Source organism: Haemaphysalis longicornis, unplaced genomic scaffold, assembly GCF_048455015.1.
Source record: "Haemaphysalis longicornis isolate Haplotype H1 unplaced genomic scaffold, Haemaphysalis longicornis Haplotype H1 scaffold_2, whole genome shotgun sequence".
NCBI classification, from domain to species: Eukaryota; Metazoa; Arthropoda; class Arachnida; order Ixodida; family Ixodidae; genus Haemaphysalis; species Haemaphysalis longicornis.
In genome coordinates, this window is record NW_027526295.1 from 135,493,200 (window position 1) to 135,517,287 (window position 24,088).

At 46.3% G+C, this 24,088-nt stretch overlaps 1 protein-coding gene across 1 annotated transcript; it reads right to left on the minus strand.

Moving 5' to 3' along the window:
* Positions 1 to 643: 643 nt before the first annotated feature.
* Positions 644 to 23,898, minus strand: LOC144167407 (uncharacterized). The gene is made up of 5 exons (XM_077696678.1): positions 23,742 to 23,898; positions 12,361 to 12,512; positions 10,447 to 10,514; positions 7,591 to 7,677; positions 644 to 872 (listed from the first exon to the last, which is right to left on the minus strand). Exons 1-5 carry the CDS (start codon positions 23,856 to 23,858, stop codon positions 745 to 747), a joined length of 552 nt encoding a protein of 183 aa, XP_077552804.1. The 5' UTR covers positions 23,859 to 23,898; the 3' UTR covers positions 644 to 744.
* Between the last annotated feature and the right edge of the window lie 190 nt (positions 23,899 to 24,088).

Below are 24,088 nucleotides of genomic sequence, written 5' to 3' on the forward strand. Positions count from 1 at the left end.
TGCCGTGCAAATCGAGTTCAGGGAACGGCAAGCTACAAAAGGAAAGGGAACGTCGGGATCTCTCGCGGCAAAATGAGTCATGGTGGCGCGTATGGGACTTAGTTGGCAAGCCATAAAGCCGAAGAGAACACTGACGCAGCGGATTGCACGATTCGGCTCCTCGGGCCGCGACGCCGTCAACGTCACACCGGCCCCGCGTAGTGGTACAAAAAGCTTGCCACGACGCCGAGTGCAAGAAAGGGCGTGGCACATCCAGCTTTCCTTGTAAATTCCCTTTCTAGGATGGAATTGCTGATAAGTTCTTTTTGACATATGCCGTAAGGAAGGCTGCACAAGCACTGCAATGATCTTACTACATGCAACCCCCTTTGTCAACCATCCCAAACAGGCTTTGCTTCCTGTTAAGGTTCGGCAACGCCTTGAATGTTACACCTGCTTTTACAATGTCTTTGATCTTTCACCTTAAAGAACTGAGCAAGAACTGCACGTTCACCTTTGTCCTCGAGAAATTTTTTTCTGCGGGATCTAGTCTGTGGTACACAGTGAGTGTGGGCCCTACCTCGAAATTACTGCATCCTTAAGGGCAGCAGTACTTATAACGCAATACTAACAACAGCAGTATAACGCAGTTAATAAGCGCCAACCGGTCTAACTGAATTTTATTACCCATACCAAGCCCATTTACAGTCAAACGACTGTTGACGACTTGAAAAATACTTCGGAGAGCATGTGTCGTGTAACTCGTTAGAGTTCTTTGTAGTCACAGCTTTCATCGTACACAGGCACACTTAGGTCACAAATGTCTTCAAATTGGTCAATGCACGTCTGCGGGAGTGAATTTACTCTTTCCGGTACAGTCCATAGAATGCACTCTGCAAAGAAATCAGTGATAATGCGGCAGGTTGAGCTGGGGCAACGGCATTTTTATGCCTATTTTCAGACAAAAACACATAACCTTAGTGATGGGTGAAGTCATCATATGTATCTTAGTTATCACCCTATCAAACCCGTAACAAAAAACAACGCTGCCATGTCCAGTACACCCGGCAGGCCCCTACAAAAACAAGGCGCTGATGTCACGGTGAAGATAATACTCATGGAATGGAATGCTTTCTGCATATAATGTGAGTTTAACGCGCACTTTGCCGCTGAAAGAAGTCACAATTATGTTCGCCTTAACTGTGAATAACGTTTCTCTCTCTCTCTCTCTCTTTCTCGGAAGGCATCAGACCTTGAATACATTAGTAAGCTGTGACGGCAATTCCTAATCTGATATCACTAGATTACGAAGCAGAACACCTGCCCCTCAGCATTCCACTTTTACAACGGCGTATAATCACATGAATCCTCCAAGAGAGTTATTTTGTAAAAAAAAAAAAATTATATTTCCGGTTAAGGTAATATATATGGCAAAATATTCGCATGTTTTTTTCCTTCAGTAGATCTTGAACGTCATCGCCGTCCACACCTATCGTATAGCAAACAAACGCCGGTGATAGAGAACCTATCGTGCTACAAAAAGCCTCGCACTTCCTTGCCGCCGCTCAAAAGGCAGCAGGCTACACAGGAAGAGAGAAGAAACTTTCTTCAATCGAATTCAGTTAAGAAGCGGCGTGGATGTCGGCATTGGTCGGAGGGTGACAGCGGCGTATCCGTTCAAGAAGAAGAGCTTGGACTGCGGCTAGGTGGATTTTGACTTGATTGATCGTAGCGTTTAACGCGCCGACGCAACGCAGGTGATGAGGCGCGCCGTAGTGGAGGGCTCCGGATTAATTTTGACCACCTGAGGATCTTTAACGTGCGCCGAAATCTCGTACACACGGCCGTTTATGTTCTCAGCCTCCATCAGAAAAGCGGCCGCCACGGCCGGGAATCGAACTTGCGACCTCGTGCTCAGCAGCACAACGCCTCTGAGCCACTGCGGCGGGTAGGTGGATTTTGAATGAAAACACATCTGGCGCTAAGCAGGACAAGGATGAAAAATTACGAATAGGAGTGGAGCGCAATCCACACATTTGTGTAATTCTTCGTCCTTGTCCCACTTAGCGCCAACAATGTTTCAAGTCAAAAGCCAGCTATCCCCATTCCAAGCTGCTCCAGTCCTTTGTGTAATCGCTGAATTTCCCGCTTAGCGCCAGTAATGTTTCAATTCAATAACATCGTTCAAGTCCCTGCATTTTACCTACAATAAACTCTTTACCCGCTCATCACAACTTGTAGGCAGAAATAGGTTATTTCGACATGACCACATGGTGTGGGACACGATGAAACCATCAGAGCACGAGTGGCATTCGGGATAGGTGTGAAAATTACTTGACACGGAAGGGCGTAGGCCTGTAACAGCCACTGTTTTCTTTCCTGGGCGGTTTCAAGCCCGGCATAAACAGGTTTGTCTCCCGCCTTCACGCTGTTTTATGTTTCCAAACCTATTTTGACGGCTTTCAATTTATCTACTTATCTTCATTCTCAGTCTCTTCTTTACGTATGTAAGGCCAGGTAGTCCAAAACACGTCTCCACATGTTTCAAACTTCCAAGCCATTGCGCGAACGTAGGCAGACAGACGCTGATTCTCAATGCAGGTCCTGAAAGGGAATCTCGTGAATTGCCATAGGTTCGGGTTAATACTCACTGAAGTGTTTGAGCGCTAACACATAGAGGTCGTGCTTGTGCTTGCTGCATATGGTACACAAGGAAAATATTAACTTGCTCTTGGTTTCATATCCTCATTTGGGTTTCAAGGGCGCCCTTTTGTTGTGCAGAACTAACCAAGCTACGAGCCGCCTTGTCAATTCTGCGGATTTCTAATGAGCGAGCTTGAATATGTGCGTTCTTTAGGTCGGTGGGTTTAGTGTTGCACAAAAAAGTTGCCAAGTTCTACGTTGTTGCATAATGGTTTCCAATATAAGGCTTCTGGTTACAAGGTCAAGTCTACAAAAATTGTAGGCCTGTTTGTGCCGCTGATATGGAGCGCCGGATCACCTATCAAGGCCACAAGTTTTTACTGGCCACGTTCTAACTACCCACCATACGCCAGCTTGCATTATGTAGGGAATCGTCTTACAGGCCGTGCTGTAAATGGGGACATAATTGGGGACCTCTTTTGTGCTGCAAATGTCTGGTGACAGCGTGGTTTTCACGTAATCAGGCAAGTACCAGTAGCGCGTGTAATATAGCCGTAGTTGAAGTAGTACAGAACGTTACCTAGCAGGGGAAAAAAGAACGGTTCCTTAGTTAAATAGTCTAAGTGATTATTTGCCGATATCTGCTCTGAAGAGCGTACACGCTCCGGTAGACCTATATACATTCGGATTACTGTCCCAGCCGGAGAAGAGAACTACTCAGGAACGTGCTCCCTGGCTGGCAGCAGCGTGAATGATATGGGCCAGATATATTACAAAAAATGGCCGTACATTGGCATCTGTAGCAGCTAAGGGCCAAGAACTTCCCCTTACTGCCAACGGAGGTACTCACCGGCGTCAGATCTCCTTTCGCCGTGAGGCGTTAAAAGGCTGCTCATCTGGGCATGCCATCGCCACAAACAAGGGTATGAGCAGTCTGACGCTCCTCCTAACGTTAGACTGAACGGCCAAACATGCATGCCTGGTTCAGCGGGAAGGGTTAACGCGAGTAGGCATAGGCCTAACTAACGCCCGTAATAATGGTTCAAAGTTCCCCCGTTATTTCGCAGCTATAACGCTTCTCCTGGTGCAAAACAATCTATTGTCCTACTATCATTGTGGGGAATACGTTACAAGTGGCAAGCGCATTCACGGGAGCACTTAAACTGTTCGCGGCATTTGGCAGCTTGCTACGGCAAACAGAACGTCATTTTGCCGCACGAGTAGAACCATAGCGGCGAATTCAACTGGGATATCAGCACCATGTAGAACAGGCTGAAGAGGTTGAGAAGCACAATCCACTAAAGCAGCGTAGTATGTGCGCGAAGCGCTCCACTCACTGCTAGCACTGGGAGCGTTTGAGCTTTTCCCGGTAGGAAAGGGTACGTGGCCTCCCGAGTTACCGGAATACTGGTTCGGCAATTATATATTGCGAAACTGGATAATGTCGCATTCCTGGCCCGTTTGCAAGCCTATATGGAGGATCAGGGTCTGTTCCCTTACACCATGCTGGGCTTTCTAAACTGTCTGCAAAGGACGTTATTCTGCAGCGTCAGCAACAAATTTTGGATAACTCCCTTATCTCCCGGCAGGACGCTAAAGTCATCATGGGCATCGATTTAACTATGGCTTTTGTAATGCCACTCATAAAAGTATACTGACCGGGCTTAACAGACTTTATGTGGGACCTCGCACCTATCAGAACATCACCAACTTTCTCAATGGTCGCACAGCATCCCTCTCGGTAGAAGGCCTTGAAACAGACCCGATGCCCTTGGGCAGTAAAGGAACACCTCAGGGGTCAGTCATTTCCCTTTTTCTATTCAATGTGGCTATGCGCAAGCTCACTCCCCTCTTGGAATGCATCCCGGGCCTGCACCACAGCATCTACTCGGATGACATCACCGTCTGGACAGCTGCGTACAGCGATGGTGACATTCAGGAGTGCCTTCAGCAAGCTGCCGACATCATCGCCTCTTACGCCCATGAACGGGGGCTCAGCTGCTCACCGCAGAGGTTTGAGCTTTTCTTCTGCCACTCGAGAAGGCGTCGCCATCGTGATGCCTGTGCCCCTGATATTCAGGTCACGCTAGAAGGCAACGTAATTCCGCACGTGCCCTCTATTCGCATTCTCGGGCTTCGAATTCAAAATAATGGGGCTAACACCGAAATTATCCGCACCCTCGAAAACACCGCTGACCAGAATGTCAGACTTATCGCCTGTACAGCCAACCGCAACCATGGCCCCAAAGGAGCTAACCTCCTTCGGTTGGTGCAAGCATTCATTACCAGTCGTATCACATATGCCACCCCCTTTCTGAAGTATACCCAGAGCGAAATTGGATGTTTCAAATGCATCATCCACAAGGCGGTCAAGCTGACCATGGGTCTCCCCCGTCACACCTCTACTGAAAAGCTTCTCAACACCGGGACATACAACGCTTTCGAAGAGCTGGTTGAAGGCCAGCGTGTCAGCGAACTCCACCGTGTGGCCTCAACTCCGACGGGTCGGTCCATCCTAACGAAACTGGGCATCTCGTTTGCGACGCAGCACGGGGATAAGGTCAGCTTGAGTGAACCTCTTCGATCCATCTACAGTGTGGCCCCCATCCCACGGAACATGAACCCTGCCTTCCACCAAGAACGCCGCCTTGCCCGGGCCAATGCCTTACACAAGGCCCACGCTTCGCACCCCACTACCCTGAATGTCGACGCAGTGGAATATCCCGACCGTGCAGCCTGCGTCGCCGTAGTGGTCAACTCGGAAGGAAACTCTGTTGTTTCGTGCTCGGTCTCCACGCCTCACCCTGAAGTTCGTGAAGAAGTTGTCATTGCCCTGGCCCTTACCGCTGCCCCGGCCACCATAATAATCTCCGACTCACAAACGGCTCTTCCGAACTTTGCGACGGGTCGTGTAACCACCATCACCGCACGCATCCTGCCGACAGCACTGACTCCGCCTGCACATTCTCCCCGCCTGATATGGACACCGGCCCATTCGTCCCTTCCGGGTAACGAGCTGGCTAACAAGTTAGCCCGAGATTTCTGCTGCCGGGATGCCTCGGATGCTGCCTCTCCACCTCGGGCGCGAGGGAGGGATCGCCTGGTTAGGTATCGGGACATAACACAGCACTACCGCCTTAGTAGGATGCACTTCCCCGGTCCCGCTATCACCTTAAAGCGCAGGCAGTCGGTTCAGTGGCGTCCACTGCAGACTAACACCTTCCCGCATCCCGCATTGTGCCACTTCCACTTCCCCACGCGATACTGCCACACGTGCACATGGTGTGGCGCGCCATTCGCTTCCCTCCACCACGTGGTAGGTGCGTGCCCCTCCAAACCCCCCTCCATGCTGCTCTGTCCCAGCCAATTACCACTCTAGAGCAAGGGGGGGCTACACTGCTCAGCTCCGACCCAGAAGTGCAAGAGTGTGTAATCCAGCTGGCCCAACCCGCCGCTAGGGCCCACAGTTTACTGGCCGTCGACTAGGGGACTGTAGATTGCCAATACTCCCTGACGGTGCCACTTTCTTAACAGCTTTGGATGAATAAAGTTATTACCACCACCACCACCACCACAGCTCACAAGAAGCGCTGGTGCCCTAAAAGTAGGGTTTCTTTCTCTGTTCCGCTCTGTTTTAAGTGCGAATGCACTTTATAAGCGACCCTGAATTCCGGCGACCGCCGTCCGTCCACATAGCAACAGCTGCGGGTGCGCGAGCTCCTCGTCTTCCTTGGCAACGGGGGGAGATGGGCGCGCGCTGCCTGGCCGCTGACATGGCACATACCCACGTGGGGGATTGGCCAGGAATCGGGCGTGAGAAGGGCTAGAGTACTGACACGAAATTTCAAAGCTGAGATCCGCTCTAGCAATCAAGTACAACGACAACACAAATAGGTGTCTGTGCATGGCACATACCCACGTAGGGGATTGGCCAGGAATCGGGCGTGGGAAGGGCTAATGCACCCGCTTAAAGGAGTACTGACACGAAATTTCAAAGCTGAGATCCGCTCTAGCAATCAAGTACAACGACAACACAAATAGGTGTCTGTGAATAAATGCATCTTTCTTTCTTTGTAGTTGTGTGTGTGTGTGTGATCTCTCTTTCGCGAACATTACCGAACCGCGCAAATTCAACTCGTGCATTCGCACTTTCACATTCTTCCCCTCGGGGAAATGCGGGGACATTTTTTGGGTCTGAGACAGGTAGATTTCGAAGCTTGCGTGTTGTGGACACTGTGTTAGAAAATGGTGCATTATAAACCAAAAAAATCTGATTCTTTGAACACAAAACACACCAGGCAATCTCTGAAGAGCTTTTGTGGTCAGGGTGTTGGTAGGTTATCTCTCTAAGACAAAAATGCCTCTACAGCCGGCTCCAACGTTGCAATCTCCTGCTTCTGATATCCAGTTACCACTGCCGCTACATTTATGGGTTGAACTTGCGCCTTTCTTTACACTCAATTTTTAGGCACCACAAGCCTGTTTGTTAAATGTGAAACGCCCAAGTGATCCTCTTTCTGGTGAGTAACGGCCTAATACCTCACGTGCATAAAATAACGACAGGGTTCCCATCAAGCGTGTCGGCAGCAGACTATTTTTTGGGATTGTCTACACTACCATTAGCTGATATATTTATTGATGCTACTAACAACTAACCTTGGAATGTTCAGCAGCAATTTCAATTCAGTAATCCGTGCAAGACTAGCACTGTGACATATTGTCGAAGTTGAGAGAAGCACTCAGTTTACACACTCGTAAATTGCGTACTTCCTGCAAAATATCGCCAGCATTGTAGCAAACATGTCTTCACGTGTCGTACGTTTCAGAGTTGTAAAAAAGAACCGGAAGAATCTCTCTTACGAGGCCAAGTTCTTCATTTAGTCAGTGGTGTATGTGTATTGGTAGGAGACTGGAGACAATGTCTGGTGACGAAAGCTCTTTCAACTGCGGAATTGCTTGTGGTCTTACCTTGTCTATTCTTATAAGGCATTTGCACAACTGAGCAAGTTTCGTGTTCAGCGTAAACCACCGTGCCAATCTGCTCGCCTCCTTCACCTGTAACAGAGGCATATTAAGCAAGCGCTGTTGGCGCATTTCTTTTAAGTGAGCCAAACAGTAATTCCTTTTATATCAGGTATAAAAGGAGCACCACTAGCTACTAAACTATCGTTCGTAGTCGCGCGAACGTGAGAATCGATGACCAAGGTAATTTACAACCCAATATAAGGCCGCAGTTTCGATCTCCCAGCAGTGGCTGTCCTATATACGGATAGAAAAATAGTAATAGTAGTAGTAGCAAGTGATTCGGTTAGAAAGGAAGAAAATGTAGTGCACTGGGATAGCAGAATGGGCCCTGCCAGCTTCTTGTTTCAAGTATCTTTTTTGGGGTGTTGGAAATGAGCATGATGGGGTTGCTTGGATCACAGGGTGTGTTAATTGTGAGTTTTATGTAGCCTCTAAAGCCTGTCCAAGCTCCATTAGACATAAAGCGTCCCGTACGTGGGACAGCACTGAGGCCGGACACTGCGCGGCATGGCCTGTCCCGTGCAACTTTACGTCACTGGTCTCACCCGTTGGCGCCCACCAATCGGAAATCGGCTGAATGTGATAGGGGGCTTTAAAGGGAGGCGCGCCTTAGTTAAGTCCGCTCGAATAATTTATAGACACTAGGCATGTTCAACGTAAAGCGAAATGTTAACGCAGTGGCGTTCTTGCTTTTCGAAGTCATCTGAAGCGGCCGCCACAGCCAAGAAGCGCATCCAAGTCGTAATTCAACGCGGCGGGTAATGGGAAGATGGGGCGCAGGCTGCGTGATAATTCGTCTCTTGCACTTTCTGGTTAGTGCTGCTTCCGAGAGGAGACGATCTGTAGAAACATTTAGTTAGGAGAGGCTCAGATATCTCAAATGACACTTGCTGACAAGGCCAACAATGCAATTTTGAATGCTAAAGAATAAATCCCACAAATCATAGAAGCTATTATTCAAGGTGCGACATCCAGCTCCTTACAGCAACACGGCTCGTAAACGTGCCGTTGTTTTCTAAGCGTAGCCGGTACACCAGAGATTAGACCGTTTTAGTTTCACGTACGTGTAAGCTTCACGTATGTAGAGCTGTCACGGATGACGAGAACGCATGTGCAGAGCGCAAAGGGTCGCCGTGAGTCTCACTGACGTAGGTGAGATTCGAATTATTACATTGCGGTCTTTACATTGCTTCCGTAAGTGGTGTTGATCAACATGGCGGCGCCTCACCTTTACTCTTCGCACCGATAACAGCTTCGTCTCTAGTACTTTAGGGCAAAATCCTGTTCCAAGCTGTTGATTTCGGCAACAATTTCACATTGTTACTATCATCCAAACTTTCAACCGATTAACAGCTTTTGTTTTTCCGACAGAAGGGCGTTTTTTTCTCTGTTGATCCTGACAAAGTAGCAGTTGTCCTCGTCATAGTGGCGGGCTCGCGAGATCACAAGCGCCTACAGATGTCTCAACGTCTATTAGCAGATGGCGACAGGAATAACGGGCAGCTGTGGGCGGAGAGCGCGTGCATCCAAGCGCCCTACATGCGGGTTACACGCGTACGTGTAACTACAAAGGTTTCAAGCTACTTGCGCCTGGACTTCGATTACTTTTCACATTTGCGTACGTGAACCCTGTAAACACGTGAAACTAGCAGTGTCCATTATGTGGCCACCTCTACATGCTCAAAATTTGGGCTAGAAGCTTTTCCTGTTACGTTTAAGTCGTGACCCTCTAAACCCGCCTTTACGTATTCTGTGTTTTACGTTCTCGAGGTGTCCGCCAGCTATATGTTATTGCGTACTAACTTTAGAGAAAACAAGAAAAATTGCACATATCCGTAAAAAGGGATTCACGGGCGCCAACATTGCCGGCTTCTTTGAGGACGCGGTGACTTTAAAGCTTTATTTTAAATACGTTGCGGAGTTTCCTCACCGGGAGCGGTTCTCCTAGAAATATGCCTTCCAGGTTACGTCCCCCCCTAATTTCACTGCGACTGCGTTACATTTTTCACATGAAGAGCCAGCGAATGTGCTGAAACGGCTTTGCTGCGCCTTGAAACCATAACGAGCTGTTTACGCGATGTTGACTCAGGACGCAGAAGCTGGGTTCCGTGCGATTAGCCGAACCTTAAATTTATAAGCAGAAACACTTTTTATAAACCCACACAACATGCCAATACCATTTTTTTTTTTCAAACCATGATTTCTGAAAATTGCTTTCTATTGGGAATTGCCTTCACATTTTTGGTGTCCTCAACTACAGAGTTTTGTATTATTATATGCCAAAGGGAAATCTCTTGCTACAGTCGTGTGCCGTCGTGGAAGATGCCACAGAAGCAAGAAGCGTTCGTTCACTACTTAACCTGGCCTGCTACGACCTTTTTGCTCCTGGTGACAAAATCATCCACAGAGGTAATGTGTTCATTTTGGTATTTACGATCAGGAAGCTTACAAAAATTTCCGTAAAAGAAATGATATTCTCAGTTACACTTTTATAAGAATAAATAATATTGAATAAAATTAATAACGGTTTTTAGGCCAGTTACGATTCTGAATTCGTTACCCAGCCATGCCAAAAGTGAACGAAATATTTCTCCACAGTACACGATGGAGTGGTCGTTGAAGCATGGCTTCAACCAGCGCATTTGTACCGCCTTTCCATCGAGTGAATATTATTCTGGAAATATATGGCCTCAACATCTATGGTGCAAACTCGGAACCAAAAACAGCTTATAGGGTCTCCAAAAACAATGATAAAATATTTGCCCATTTTGATATTTTGTGCAAAAGAACGACATTCACCATCCTCTTCGCTGAAGAGCATTGTGCCCTTGGTTGGTCCATCTCTGACGTAGAATTTGACGTATTGCCTGAAAATTACAAAAGAAGATTTCTCGAATATGAGATTAAACATAGCCAGATCTATTACCTATCTAATTAACCGACAAGCTAAAGTGTTCTACGTTACGAGATGGCAGGTAGGCATGTACGTTTTCTGACAACACCCTTGATCACAAAGCCTTTACGTTGCCTGCTGTCGAATTCCGCGATTAATAGCTGTGATACACGGGAAATTTCAATTGACAATTGCCGTACCACCCAAAACTGCGCCCTATGCATTTACAATGGTTTACTCGCTGGAAAATTGGTTAAACGGCCTTCCTGATGCCTTTAAAATGACCGTGTAGCACTGGTATATATCGATAAATACCAAATTCAAAATGTGGACCAAGGCTTCTTACTAAAGAACTGCCAGTACGTTCGTAGCATTGCAAAGCTTTCTCTTTTGTTTTATTCTGCAATCCTTAGTTGTTTCATTAAGCGCGAACTCCGTCATTCGGCGTTCATAGCAGAAAAACGCATCTTAAAGCGGTCAGTGCCACCTACGCATAGGCCGTACTTGCAATTTCTTATTTGCTGACACTTGAGAAGGATTTTTCTATGATTAGACCGATCGTTGCAATGTCAGGTCTGGCGATGTTTATTGGCACCGTCTGGTTGACATGCAATGAGCTTGACGTTACTTCGCATGCCATTGCGCTCAACGTTAAGCCCGCTTATCTTCAATCCATAAGACCTGTACCTGCAAAGGTGCATTTTTCGACGCTTACGTTTGCTCAACTCTGCTCTCCTGATGTTTGAGTAAAGAAAGTAGAGTCGCAGAAAGTAAACAGCAGTAGACACCCTTCGGGTTCTAGATGTACCATCTTCACTGTGCCTTGCAAGAGCTTTTTCTTGCTGTTTTACTGCTCTGTAAACCCTTTCATGTCAGCTGATCTCCTCTCTTCACAAGGCGGCCTTGAAGTAACATTGCCAAATTAGTTCCGTTTCCTGCTCTCCTTAACTTTCAGTAGAACCACACGATTACAAACTGCTTATAAAATTTTCTTAGAGATACACTGACCCTAAAGTATGCAGCTTTCGAGGAACAAAGTCTGCTAAATCCAAAGGTGTGCGTAAAAACAACGTTTACGCGTTCATTTTTCCTCATTAGAAGCACATTATCACACAATACATGTGGTAAGACAAAATGTCTGCTGCGCGTTTTTGTTCTCAACGGCAAAGAATGGCATGTGCTACGTAGTCGGAATGTTCCCACAAAAAAGGCGCGAATCTATAAGCGTGGCACCCCTTATTATTGTTACATGAAATAATTTTCTCACAGTATAGAAAATCATAAAATACTGGTGGCGTAAGGGTTTGCTGCCGCGTATCTGCTCGGGTTACTGCAAATATCGTCGACGGAAGATAGTTCTATGCAGTCCCTGTCACGTAACTACCTCAGATGTCTTATCCGCCCATCTCTCACGCTCATTCTCTCCTGTCTGGGTCGAGAAACGCTAGGTTTGCTGAATTCAAATTACCAACGTTCGTCATCCTGGACCGTAACTGGTGAAGTCTGCTCTAAATAGGTAGTTTAGCCGCAAGCACAAGGCTTGGTTTGGAGTGTTTTGGATATGTTGTGTCGTGAAAATATCTCTTTCTACCGATTTTTTCTACTATCTTATTATTAAAACTATCGCTTTTGAGTAGCAAAAGGAAGACTATCGCGTATGTAAGCAACCGGCTACCATTAATACTGTAGATCTGCCGGGCTACCTGCACGTCATTACAGTGCACGGAATATGTGAAGCTAAACGTTGTCTTGTAAAGAAAAACCCATAGCTGCGCCCCTCATAACCTTTTATAAATACCAATCACATGCTAGATACGTACCTATCTTGACCATTTCTTCCTCCGAATATAAAGGTGTAAGTTACTGTCCGAGCATCGAAGTCCAGTTCACTCCGCACCGCATAAAGACAGTCCAGATCACCATCCTGGTCTTGGTCAAATAGTGCAACCGCAATTGGATACCACTGAGATACCTAGAAAACCATGCACGTTTGCAATTAAGTAGTACACACACCATTCATTTTGCACCAACAAATGTGCCACCACATATCCCAATGAGGGCTTTAAAGGAGAACAGCACTACCATAGCATAAGTGCCGCTGGAAGCACCTTCGAGTCGCATCAGAAGAAAAATAACTTCATCAACACGAAAGGTATGTCACCGCGACTTCATTTTGGCAGCAGTATTTGCATTTACTAACCTATTTCAGCAGAAGAAAAATATAAAGAGCGTTTGCGTGTACGAATCCTTGTAAAGGAAAGGCAAAACCGGGGCCATATTGTCGCCACATCACCCACGCTAAGACGTGAGAGACTATTTCCCAATGTCACTTGACCCTATCTGAAAACTTTAAGCATAATGTGTGATTGTTTCAACGTATTAAAACAAGGGCACAAAATGCCTATCCTGGTATTACAACAGCGTTTCGCCGTGGCGCAAGCCGTCTGTACACATTTATACAGCCCAGTGCCTATAGTGCCCTCCAGCGGCCCCCCAGGCGAGCGCAGAACGCCTGGATAGAGTGCCGCTCCAGGGAATAAGTATTTTTAGAGACAGGCTGACAGATAACGAAGCATCGGTGTTGCTGCCGTAGGCATTCCCACATCCGGGTTGACCCGCCATCAGACGCGCTGATTCCTGGCTCTGAGCCACGATCTTCTGCAGCTAACTTAAGCAGCGGGGAGCGGCCATGTAATGCGCCTTCCGGCTACAGGTTTTAACAGCCGACGATACCTTCAGAAGTTTATGGGGAGATATTTTTTTATTATACACTGCGACTTGTGCGCATTTCCGAAAATAAAAAAAAAATCCCGGGCCATCTCCACTAACGTAAAACCTGGGGAGGGGCGAAGCATGCAGTGTATGTGTACTCTTGGCACCCTGGATTTTTCGCCAACGAAGAGTAAACCATTCCGATGTACAGGTACACAGCTTTGCTGTAAAAGTCTCTTGTCTTAGAAGCACGAAGCTCTGTAACGCGAGGCGTAAACCAGGGTTTTTTAGTACGCGTAACGATGCTCTCCAGCGCGAGGCGTAAACGAGTGTCCCGGTGTTTTCCGCTCAATGCAGCATATGAATTTGTGTATGGCGGTATTCTTTGCTTTGCTTCTACCCATATACAGGGTTATCAAAGTTAAGTCGTCAGGTTTTATACTATATGCGCTTAGATGTACGGGAAGACCACCTCTATAGCGAGGTTATGTCCCGAGAGTGACACAGAATCGACACAGTAATGCCGATTTCTTAATTACCTAAAATTGAACAATTAACGTTTTAGTGGCTGCATAAATCAGAGATGTTTGAATTGAACAGTTAAACGGAATCATGTTTCTACGCAGTTTTTTTTTTGCAGATTCTTTTATGGCATCTGTACTCCGAGATATTGAACTGCAAAGTTTAATTGCCGTTCGCTTGATTACGCATGCAAAATAGTGAGGTCCGGCGCAGAACTACTCCTTTTTGTAATGTGCTCGCTGTGTACGGTATTTAGGGGCCCTATACTCGACTACAGAAATTCAGAGTGAATTCGCCGTGTTTTTGCGTAAGTACAACGTAAGCAATCAGTGACGTGATGCACGTACAGCTAAGAGGGCATCCAGTGTAATTTGTGTAATTTTAAATATCACAACCGAGGTATCAAATATTGCGCACAAAATATATGAAAACACTTGGCATGATTTCTAAAAATTAAGACGGTAGCCGATGCTGGCAAGGGACACACATTTCTGAAGGTCAAAATTGGTGTCAATACCACAAGGCCAACTAGTGACGTTGATCTAAAAGCGAGCAAAAGGGGAATGTTAAGTTAAAGAACATCCCACAATATTTTTACCAGATCTATTGATTTGTTTCAATCGCTTTTAGTAACATAGTTGAGCTCTCTGCTTCAATGTAAGCTTTGCTGAGTTATCACCTTCCCGGCCGCCACCGCCGCCACGCTAGCGTCTGCTGCCATGTTACAAGTTTATGGCGTGATCACAAAAAAACACGGTCGCGAGCATCGCTTGTATGACGCATAAGGGCAGCGAAGCGCTGCGCCTAATATCCGCGGAGCGTATCAATGTCGCCGATTCACTCATTCGCCAAGCTTGACATCAATAGGTGGAGAAATGAATAAAACATTCAGTTTTTTTTATTTTCCTTTCAGTTTGATCATGTGACCCAGCAGCTTACTAGGAGGAGTGTATACAAATGCTATGCATTGGGTTCTCTTAATCATGGAGAAGCTTGTACTGCAACCTTACGTTGCTGTTACTCCATACAAATAACTTTTATTTTATTTCCAAACATAAAAACAAACTACGGCACGTGATTCGTATGCTCTGTGATCGCTGACTTTCAAACAGTCACAACTATTATTTGTTTTTGGTAGAACTGCGCCTGCTGCAATTTCATGGTGTTTTCACGGCGCCGAAGGTAGGTGAAATGTTTTGCCCTATTTCACGCTGACAGCAGCCGCCGTTTCCAAGCTATTACGTAACATTACCATGCTGTTCCGCAGGCTGAAGTACCCAATGTGTGACGTGATCGTTCCCACCAGCCGTTAAAATTACGTCACACCTTGTCAGCCAATCATAGAGAGGATGTGACATAGAAGTCGTACTGTTCTTGAATAGCAAAAACAGGCTTACATTGTCCTGTCCGCTCCATTGTCTACTTTGTTATTGCCGGCCAAGAATTATGAGCTTTCAGTAAGAATAAATAGGGCAAACTTTAGAACTGGTGCCCGCAAACGTAATGAAATGTCAACATGACGAAAGCACACGCAACCGCTTTGTGAACCGAAAGCACGTGACCAAATTTAAAAGCCAATCAGAAAAGACTTCCAGCAAATTCACAGTTCACTGTGAATTTGTGCAATCGAGAATCAGGCCCTAGTTTGACAATGGGGCGGCGGCATATGCACAAGTGATAACTGGAACACTTTCAAACTTGGCTGGCGTTATCGCAATCTCCAGTACCCAGAACCGATATCGAGCCACACAATAAAGGGGAGGAGATTTGCGCCTGTCTTCATGATTCACCATGCGTAATGATGCGATCGGCAATAAAACTTCTCCTTTCGATATCTGGGAGTAGGAATGCGCAAAAAAAAATCTGCCAAATGAAACTGCTCAGAAACACGATTGCGTCTCACTTTTCAATTCAAACATTCCTGCTTACTGCGGCCACTAAAAAGCTAATTAATCAATTTTAGTTAATTAAGCCAGCGACATCAATAACTACCATCTCAATCTGTGTTCCCCTGGGCACATAACTTCGCTGTATAGGTAGCTCGTAATTTTTACACCACCTGTCGACATAATTTTGGCCACCCTGTATGCCTGTGCATTGTTTTGCGTACTACTGCAGTGCTCGCTTTCTATTATCTGCGAAACGCTTGTTCCGGTTGGTACATGTGTCCGGAACAAGCAACAGCGTTCTGGGCACGTTATCCAGAAGTGAAGATATTTATATAGACGACTGAATACTCCTCAAATTCAAAGTGAAGAACGAATGTTTCACTTGGATCAAACGGTGAAGGTTTCGGAGCAAATATTCCTCCACACAATAACGTGTCACCTTAAGGTACATTTACCCTAGGACGTCGCCTTACAAAGGTGAGTGGCGATGAGAACCACATTCGCGATTATTTGCGTGAAAAGTAGATTTTTTTACATCACCTATACCGCTACCTGCTGAAACGCTTGACTCGTGTGAATCTGGACACGCGTGCGAAACTTGGGAGTCCACCTGTCTAGCTTGTATGAGAAGATACAACCTATAAAGGATTGCATCTGAAGTTTGTTGTCTGACTACGTTCATCCCTGTGCGTCAATGACCCTAAACCCAGGGAGATCTTCGTGCGGGAAGCAGAAAGCGGCAAGCCCGAATTCCATGTCTATTTTCAAAATCAGTATCACTCAGCCATTGCTCAACCAACAGGAAACGAAACATCATCACTCTAGCCGTAATCCTTCCGAATCCCTGTGGAGGCCGGAAACCAACACACCATAAGCATTTGTCTTAATAGAAGACGACTCAAGACTCGAAATATCAGCCGCCATCGCCGTGGTCCACTTGAGTTCTAACCGTTTCGGTGAAGATGAACTCGCTACTGACTTCCAACCACTGCAAAATCCTTAACCACTTACCGCTGAAGGACTGCCACTTAAAAGATACATTTGAGGTCGAATATAAATAAATAAATGAATAAATAAATAGTTGTCCCATTGGCTCGGAACTTGATGGAGAAGGGTCATTCCAGGCCAAACGTCCCAGAGAGTCCGCTCGACCATCTCCGATTACACTAAAAATTCATGGTTGATCATTTCCTCACACTATTATTTGTCGTTGCCGATTTTTGGCGGGAAAAACGTTTTCTGTCGTTTACAGCCATTTGATAAACTGCGGCCGTGAAGAAAACGTACGTTGAAAAAAAATTGCCAAAAAAATAGTACACGGAGCGCAGTGAAATAGCTCCAGAATATAGAAAACGAAGCGCGCTTCCTTGCTACAATGCATTTACATTTTGTAATGTGTTTCAAAATGGACATTGCGGGGAAGCAATGTGACGTTTCTGAGCAGATTGTACACATTCTTACAGCTATTGAAGCTGTTGTAGAGGCAATGCAGCTGCATACTTCTTTGTATTTTTGACGATAATTGCTGGGAAATGTATGGGTGCCAGAAAGCGGGTAGTTTCAGCCCGATACAGACGTGAACTTTGAAAAATCGGCGACATTTTTTATGTTCACACGTTAATCGCGCTGTGTGCCGGTCCATGTGAAAATATAGACTTGGGCTCATTTGAGAGGTTATACAAGGGGGATTTATTTCAGAAAGATTTTTCGGAGTACTTCGTGTTTTAACGAAGAAAATATTTTTATATTGAGCACCCACCACGGCTCCAGACGACTGGCCATAAGTCCGCTTCACTGCAACGACACTTCCTGCGCGGCAGTGGAGAGGTGGGGCGACAGCGACGGTCGATCCACCGCATGCTTCGTTGGTTTCTTGCGAAGCTGCCGGTTTATAAATGTGACTCCACATGCACTGTCATGCCTTCCGCTGAGCCGGAAACGAATATTGTTGTTAATCCTTTGTAGTTCTTTCACATAGTTCATTGAATTACGATCGTAATGATAACTTGCTTGGTGAATATACGCCTCAGAGCAACAGGTGGACAAAGGTATGCAGAGTAGAAGAGAGGACGAGGTTCTTCGCGCACCTAACATAAAAGCAAGACTCGCCATCAGCGAAGAAGCAAAATTTTCAATAAGAACATTTTATGAGGACGATCTCGTTTCGTGCTGTGTGCCCGGCAGAAAAGACGTAATACGAGCTCAACAAAAGTGACTGCTCTTACCTAACCTGACAGAACTGTACGAGAAGTTGAAAAAAACTTGCTTTCTAACGTGCAGACTCCTTTCGTTCACATTCCGCGCCTGTCAAGCAGGTTCGTCCAGCCGAAGTGGCACACACAGAGTTTGCATGTCCATATAGCACGAAAACTTCAAACCTATGCTTCATGCCGTGGGATTCAGGAAAACCACAGAACTGTTGCAGAAATTGTATGCAATATTGCCGATTAAGACTGCATGCGTAGCCGCTACCTGGCGAGTCCCGGCAAAGATGCCTTGCTGACTATTTTAGAGAGTGTTCTAGGTATGGAAAAAGTTGTTGATTTCCGTGTTGAAAGCTGGACCGCAGGTGTTCACTGCATACTCTATAAAATAGGTTTAAGTTCTCCCATTTTCGGAAAAGTTTTTATGCGCTGTGAAAGATTTCAAGTTGCACAATTTATTTAGAAAACAGACAAAAACCAAACGAAAAATGAGGGGAAGATTGTTGTTTTAGACCTCGCAGATAATATTGCTTCCTTGAGCCAGATGCTCCGCAATGGTACCACTGGGTATATACGCAAGCCACGATACACCTATTGATGGCATACCATCGTTCAGAATACTCATGATCACTGTAAAAATCGGTTGCCGTCATTAACAACTGTCTTGATCACATGGCAGTGGCCGTGGCTACATTTCAAGCTAAGGCCTTAAAACTTAGTGAACAAGAGTTCCCTGCTGTCAGAAAAATTGTTTTTTTTTTCAATGGGGGATCATCGCAGTACAAGAACAAGAATAATTGCCCATTTTGTGCTGCGATGAAAATAAGTCACTTTGTTACCTGAGTGGAACTTTTTTGCAACGTCACAAGAAAAGAGCGCTTTCGACGGCACCGTTAAGCCGCTTTCAGCCAGGGGCCAGTCTTCAGAGATCTTTCCAGGCACAAAAATTAACACCCCTTGAGTTTTTTCCATGGGTGGAAAACAGCACTAAAGGTATATCCCTGCCCTTGATTCCAGAAGACGTATTTGAGGAAAACCAAACTCTCAAGAATGTTCAATGTCTTTGAATGGTTCGCGAACCTTTCACCAGTTGGTACCATAACCGCTAACAACTGTCAATGCTGTGCTTATGTGTTACTCCGCCACTGAAACTTTGCAAGTGGGCAAATAACGCACGTCGGCGACCACGATGAAAAGTGCACACTCGTAAATGCATCAGGACCGTAGCAGCAGCCGATCTCCTGTTACATCTGTTGACTTCCATGAACGCAGCTTTGCGGAATTATTTCAGGGCACCAACAACCAGGGCACCAACTAATCAGCCTTAGCAGAGAAGTAGGATGCGCTGGAGAGAACATAAAACACCGGCAAACGCGGAGTGGGCCGGAGAACACAGTATGGTTGCTGGAAAGCCGTGAACTACACGAGGACATCGCCTTTTTGCGGCTGGGTCCAGCAAGGGCACGCGGGATTGAATGCATCTTCGCGGTCGTCCAGTTCCATGGTGCAGCTGCTGGCCGGCGTTCAGTTCCAGCTTAGAGGTCAACGCTGTATTTCAGCACCGCTCTCGTCCCACATGCTCCAAGACATTTAGGATCTGTGGTGCCGGATAAATCCCAATTTTCTGGTGCGAAGCAGGTTATGGTCGCGCCTGTCCCCTCCGCTGTTGTGTGGCCACCGTTGTGCGGCGTCCACACCTCCACAGCGCATGCCTCACCAGGCACGAATGATGATGATTCAGGCAGTATGCCCCTAAGGATTGACCAACCAAAGAATCCGTCACGAGATAGCTTCGCGTTCAACCACCGGCGGCATCTTTCCGTAGGGGAACCTCCTCCGCAACGCCGCGATGAGTGCCATGCAAAACGCCACAGGTAACGCCACCTACAACGCCAGCGTCAACACCAGTGTCAGCGCCGCGGACAGCGCCGAGAAGAAGAGGACACAACAAGAAAAACAAGAAGAAGGCGCGGCACTTCCTCCTGCTGTGATCGTCCACCCGGAACAAGAAGACGCCGACCTCATCCCGAGCCAAGACTTGGTGCGCCTGATCAAACACGTGAGTCCGTGCGCGGCCGTACGCAAGCTCCAGGACATCATGAACCCTGAAGAATACTTCAACTTGATGATGATGACAAACGCGGTACAACATGAGCTACTGCGTGAGATCATCCACCGGCAGACGACGTAGTCAGCACCTCCCTTACGGGTCTTCTTCACCGGACCGGCCGGTTGCCGCAAGACGTTCGTCCTCCGGCTTGCCATGGACCTCTGCAACGGGTACAGCAACACCGGCTACAACACCGCCTAGAACGCGTTCGTCATCTGCGCGAGCACCTGAAAGGTGGCTGTGTCAGTGGGAGGAACGGCGCACGCGGGTTTCAAGCTATCTCGGAAGACCACCGGGGCCAACAAGGACGGAGGGCTCAGCGCCAGCGAGTTGAACAACTTCCGCGTGGCCTTCCACAACGTGAAATGCCTGATCATAGATGAGGTGAGCATGATGTCTGCGCACAACCTAAACGCAGTCATGTTGAGTCGACCTCATGGCTGCGTCGCATACTACTCAGGGTACCCCTACGGTAAGATGGTGAATTTTTATAGCGTACGCAGCGCGGACAGAATACTAGAAATAGGCGCGTGTCAGTGGAGAGGATCTCGTTCAATTGCAATGCAAGGGTATGTCGTAATTTGTTGGTAATGTTGCTATTAGTAATCCGGTCGCGTTTAAAAACGCCTTCGCGACGGATTTGAAATGAAAAATGCAGCTTAGAAAAAATAGCCCTAATGTTAGAGAACATCAGCGTAACCTCACAACAAAACAAGTTGATATAAATATTTTATAAAGTTGCGGTTTTTTTACTGCATTTAAGTTACATGTATTGTACCATCGACAATCATGGATATGACTCAGGCAAAAGCGTAGCCCGTAAGAAAAAGGCTCGAAAAAGGGACGTGCAAGAGGTTCTTTTGGACACGTCTTTTGAGCAAGTGCAGTTGACATTTGGCCATGCATTTTTTGGTGTCTTTGACCGCCCCCTTCTCTCCATCTGGGTGCTACTGTTTTCTTTTTTTTCCAGAAGGCAACGCATCAATTTTAACCCGAACGATCAGGCAGAATTGCTGAAAGGAAGAATCGAAATCCAGTTAACCAGCTGCCGCTACATGTGTGAAAAGAAAAAAAAATGACACCATTGAGTTCACTGCACCACTCAGTTGTGTCGAGGTTGTCGAGAAAGTCGAGGCTCTAACCGTAACTACCGAAGGCTGTCACCTGAGACCAGTCGCGAAGCAAAGAGAGTGGTAGGGAGGGGTCGCGAAATACGTGCAGATCATCGGCCGAGGAACACTTCGTCCTCTCTGGCTTTATTCCAAATAGGCGGCGGCAGCGTGGCTGAGTGGCTCGTCTGAGTCTCAGATTTGCGCTTCACGTACTTTATATAAAGAAGTTCTACAAGTACAGGTTATACTTTACAGTTGAGGTTATACCTTAAAGTTAAGGTTATACTAGTTGATATATAAAACGGGACGTTTTCGCAAAAACGTACAGTCTTTGTAAAAAAATTTTTAGTCAATGAGAAAAGTGTAAAGGCCATAAAGCATCTAAGAACAAGTAAACCCATGGAGTCGGACCAAAGCATTTTATGCCATAAAGGAAGAGAAGACCCCTTTATTGCTTATTGTCATATAAGAATTTCGTGCCAGGAAAAGTAAAGTTTTTGCTTTGATTTCTTTGTTGCCAGGAATCTTTGGCTTGTGGAGTGAAAAACTTTTTTTATTATCGCATTGAGTGCTACCGTAGGCGGTGGGTGGACATCCTTGTCCGATGGTCCACGCTGGCCTTTAAAATTTTGACAAAGGCTTTAAATCATATACCTCAGCGAAGAGTCTGCAGCGACATATGAAGTTATTAAAAATGGGATAAAACAAGAACAGTGGCCTAGATTTCAAGAATTTTGATGCGAGGACTTTTCCAGCGACGACAAGCCACAGTGCCTTCGGGTATTTGCACTTTAATGCGAGGGAATACAATGAATCTCGCACCGGATACGTTCGATGTGCTTCCAAATGGCTGAACTTACAATGACCGCTGCTTTATTTCGGCAGGTAATTGGATGCGAGCGTACTTTTAGTGATTGTGCTACGCCACAGAGACGTGACTCTTTTGCTACAGGACACCCTCCAAGTCCACTCTATCCCTTTCCTGCCCAACAAAAAGATTTTAGAAAAAAAGGCCACAGGTAAATAAATTTTGTGTATTTACCGCTTCCTAATCATGCTTGGACAAGTGAAAATAGAAAGCGCAGATTATTTCACACAGAAAACAAACCCACACATATGTGTGGGCTGGGCTTCTCTTCGTATTATCTGCGGGCAGTAAGAATACCTTAAAAATGGCACCAGGCGCAGAAAACCTGCATTTTTACGTTTTATTTACGAGTTTTACATTGTTTTCAGGAGTACTTATAATATACATGGGATTTTTGAAAAATTAATAATAGTGAAGTTTTAGTTAATTTAATTATTAATTATAATTATTATTTTTTCACAAGTAATTACGGAACTAGTCCAAGGTTAAGGCGCGAGAAAACATTTCCAACGAGCCAGCAGAAAACCGCGAATAAATGAGACACGAAGAAAGGAAGAAAAAATTTTTATCGCTAGCGCTGCAGTGCACGAGCACGCCACCCTGCAGTGCCCAGCAAAATTTTCGTGACGACAAAAGCCCAGCCCACACATATGTGTGGGTGCATTTTTCAACCGTGATGACGGAACGAAGACGAAGGGAACGGGTCTATTTTTTAGCCAATCGCGTTTTTCCAAGTCCTGCAAGTCGTGTATTACACTTGTTATTCAGAAAATACGAGAATAGCAAGAGGAAATATCAGTTTTCATCTTGAAGGCGGCTAGCGTGATCGCGCTGGCTTGAGCGCCGTTTTTAATGTGCGATTTCTCGCCCCCTGGTGGCGAAATGAGTGAACTAACGAAACCAATAAAGTCTCGAAAGCGTTCGCAGGGGCTACCAAGGGCTGTGAAACTGAAACCGAAACAGGTGCCACTTAGTAAACGATTTGTTGACACACACGTTTGTGTGGGCTGGGCCGTAAAGGGCTATGCGGATGGGTTGTCAACGGATCCAGCTTCCCCAAGTCATGGAATCCTGCTAGGTATCAACTTTGCCTTTTATTTGTCCCGTTCTCGTTTTTAAACAAACTGATACAAGACATCTTTTTTCACTTCTTCTTCATAATCCTAAGGAATACAACGAACGAATTTTCTAACTGTTACGTAGCGTTGCTCATTCAAATGTTTTTACCTGCCTAGGAAACTTCGCTTTTATGAGCCAATTGAGTTTACGCACATGCTGCAAGGACGCAAGTGTAGTCAATAGTACCAAATCTACTGAATAATGCCCCAAAAAGACTGGCTAATTTTCTATCGTGTTTTGTGAAGGAATGGGGTTGTTTTTTTTTGCAGCTATGCGGGTTTATAAAAATGTGGCTATTAACGAAAAAACGTCCCGCATGTTCTATTGTTACGTTCCAGCTCATTCAAGCGCTGAGAGCACCACGCGTTCCAGCGCCCGCTGGAGCCAGCGTTGCCGCCATAGGGGTGTTTCAGCGTTCAGTGCTCCGCGCTGCATTCCAGCGTTTCCTAGTCCAGCGTATTTGAGTCCAGCGCTAGCTGGTCCAATACGCACATAAACGCTGGACGAGGGGCTCCAGCGCCACTGCGTTTTCAGTGGGGCTGTAATGTGACTGTAGGATGTGAAGAAACTACGATGTCAGGAGTCAGCAATGGCGCGACGGCAAAAACTGCAACATTCAGTGCTTAATAATGGAGTTCTGAAAAGAGCAGCGACGATGGGCTCACCTCGAAAAGATCGGTGACGTTCCGCTCCAGTTGATTCTTCTCCTTGGCCGAAGTCATATGAAAGGTCAGGCACAGAACGCAGAAGCTTAGTGCAGCGAGACTTACTCGTACACGCATGTCTGAACTGATGTGCTGTGTGCGAAACTGGACAGGCCATGCTGCCAGCTTGTATACTTAAGCCCTCCCCTGCATCGCCAGCTGTGTCCACATTTCAGAGTTGAGTCAAACAACCCCCCGCTGAGCATTCAATTATTGAAAACATTCAGGAAAACTGTCGAGGCAAGCAAGCGTTTTTTTTTTTTTTTGCGTGGCGGAGCATACACAGTTTTGTTCGACGTGGGTCTGTA

What these genes read in the sequence shown, in the direction of transcription:
- LOC144167407 (XM_077696678.1), bottom strand. Translation starts at nt 23,858, where the DNA reads ATGCGTGTACGAGTAAGTCTCGCTGCACTAAGCTTCTGCGTTCTGTGC. An exon ending in GCTCTTCAGCGAAGAGGATG is followed by an intron (nt 7,678 to 10,446) that starts GTGAATGTCGTT and finishes CCTCTGTTACAG; the next exon opens with GTGAAGGAGGCGAGCAGATT. An exon ending in GCCTTATAAGAATAGACAAG is followed by an intron (nt 873 to 7,590) that starts GTAAGACCACAA and finishes ATTTCTTTGCAG; the next exon opens with AGTGCATTCTATGGACTGTA.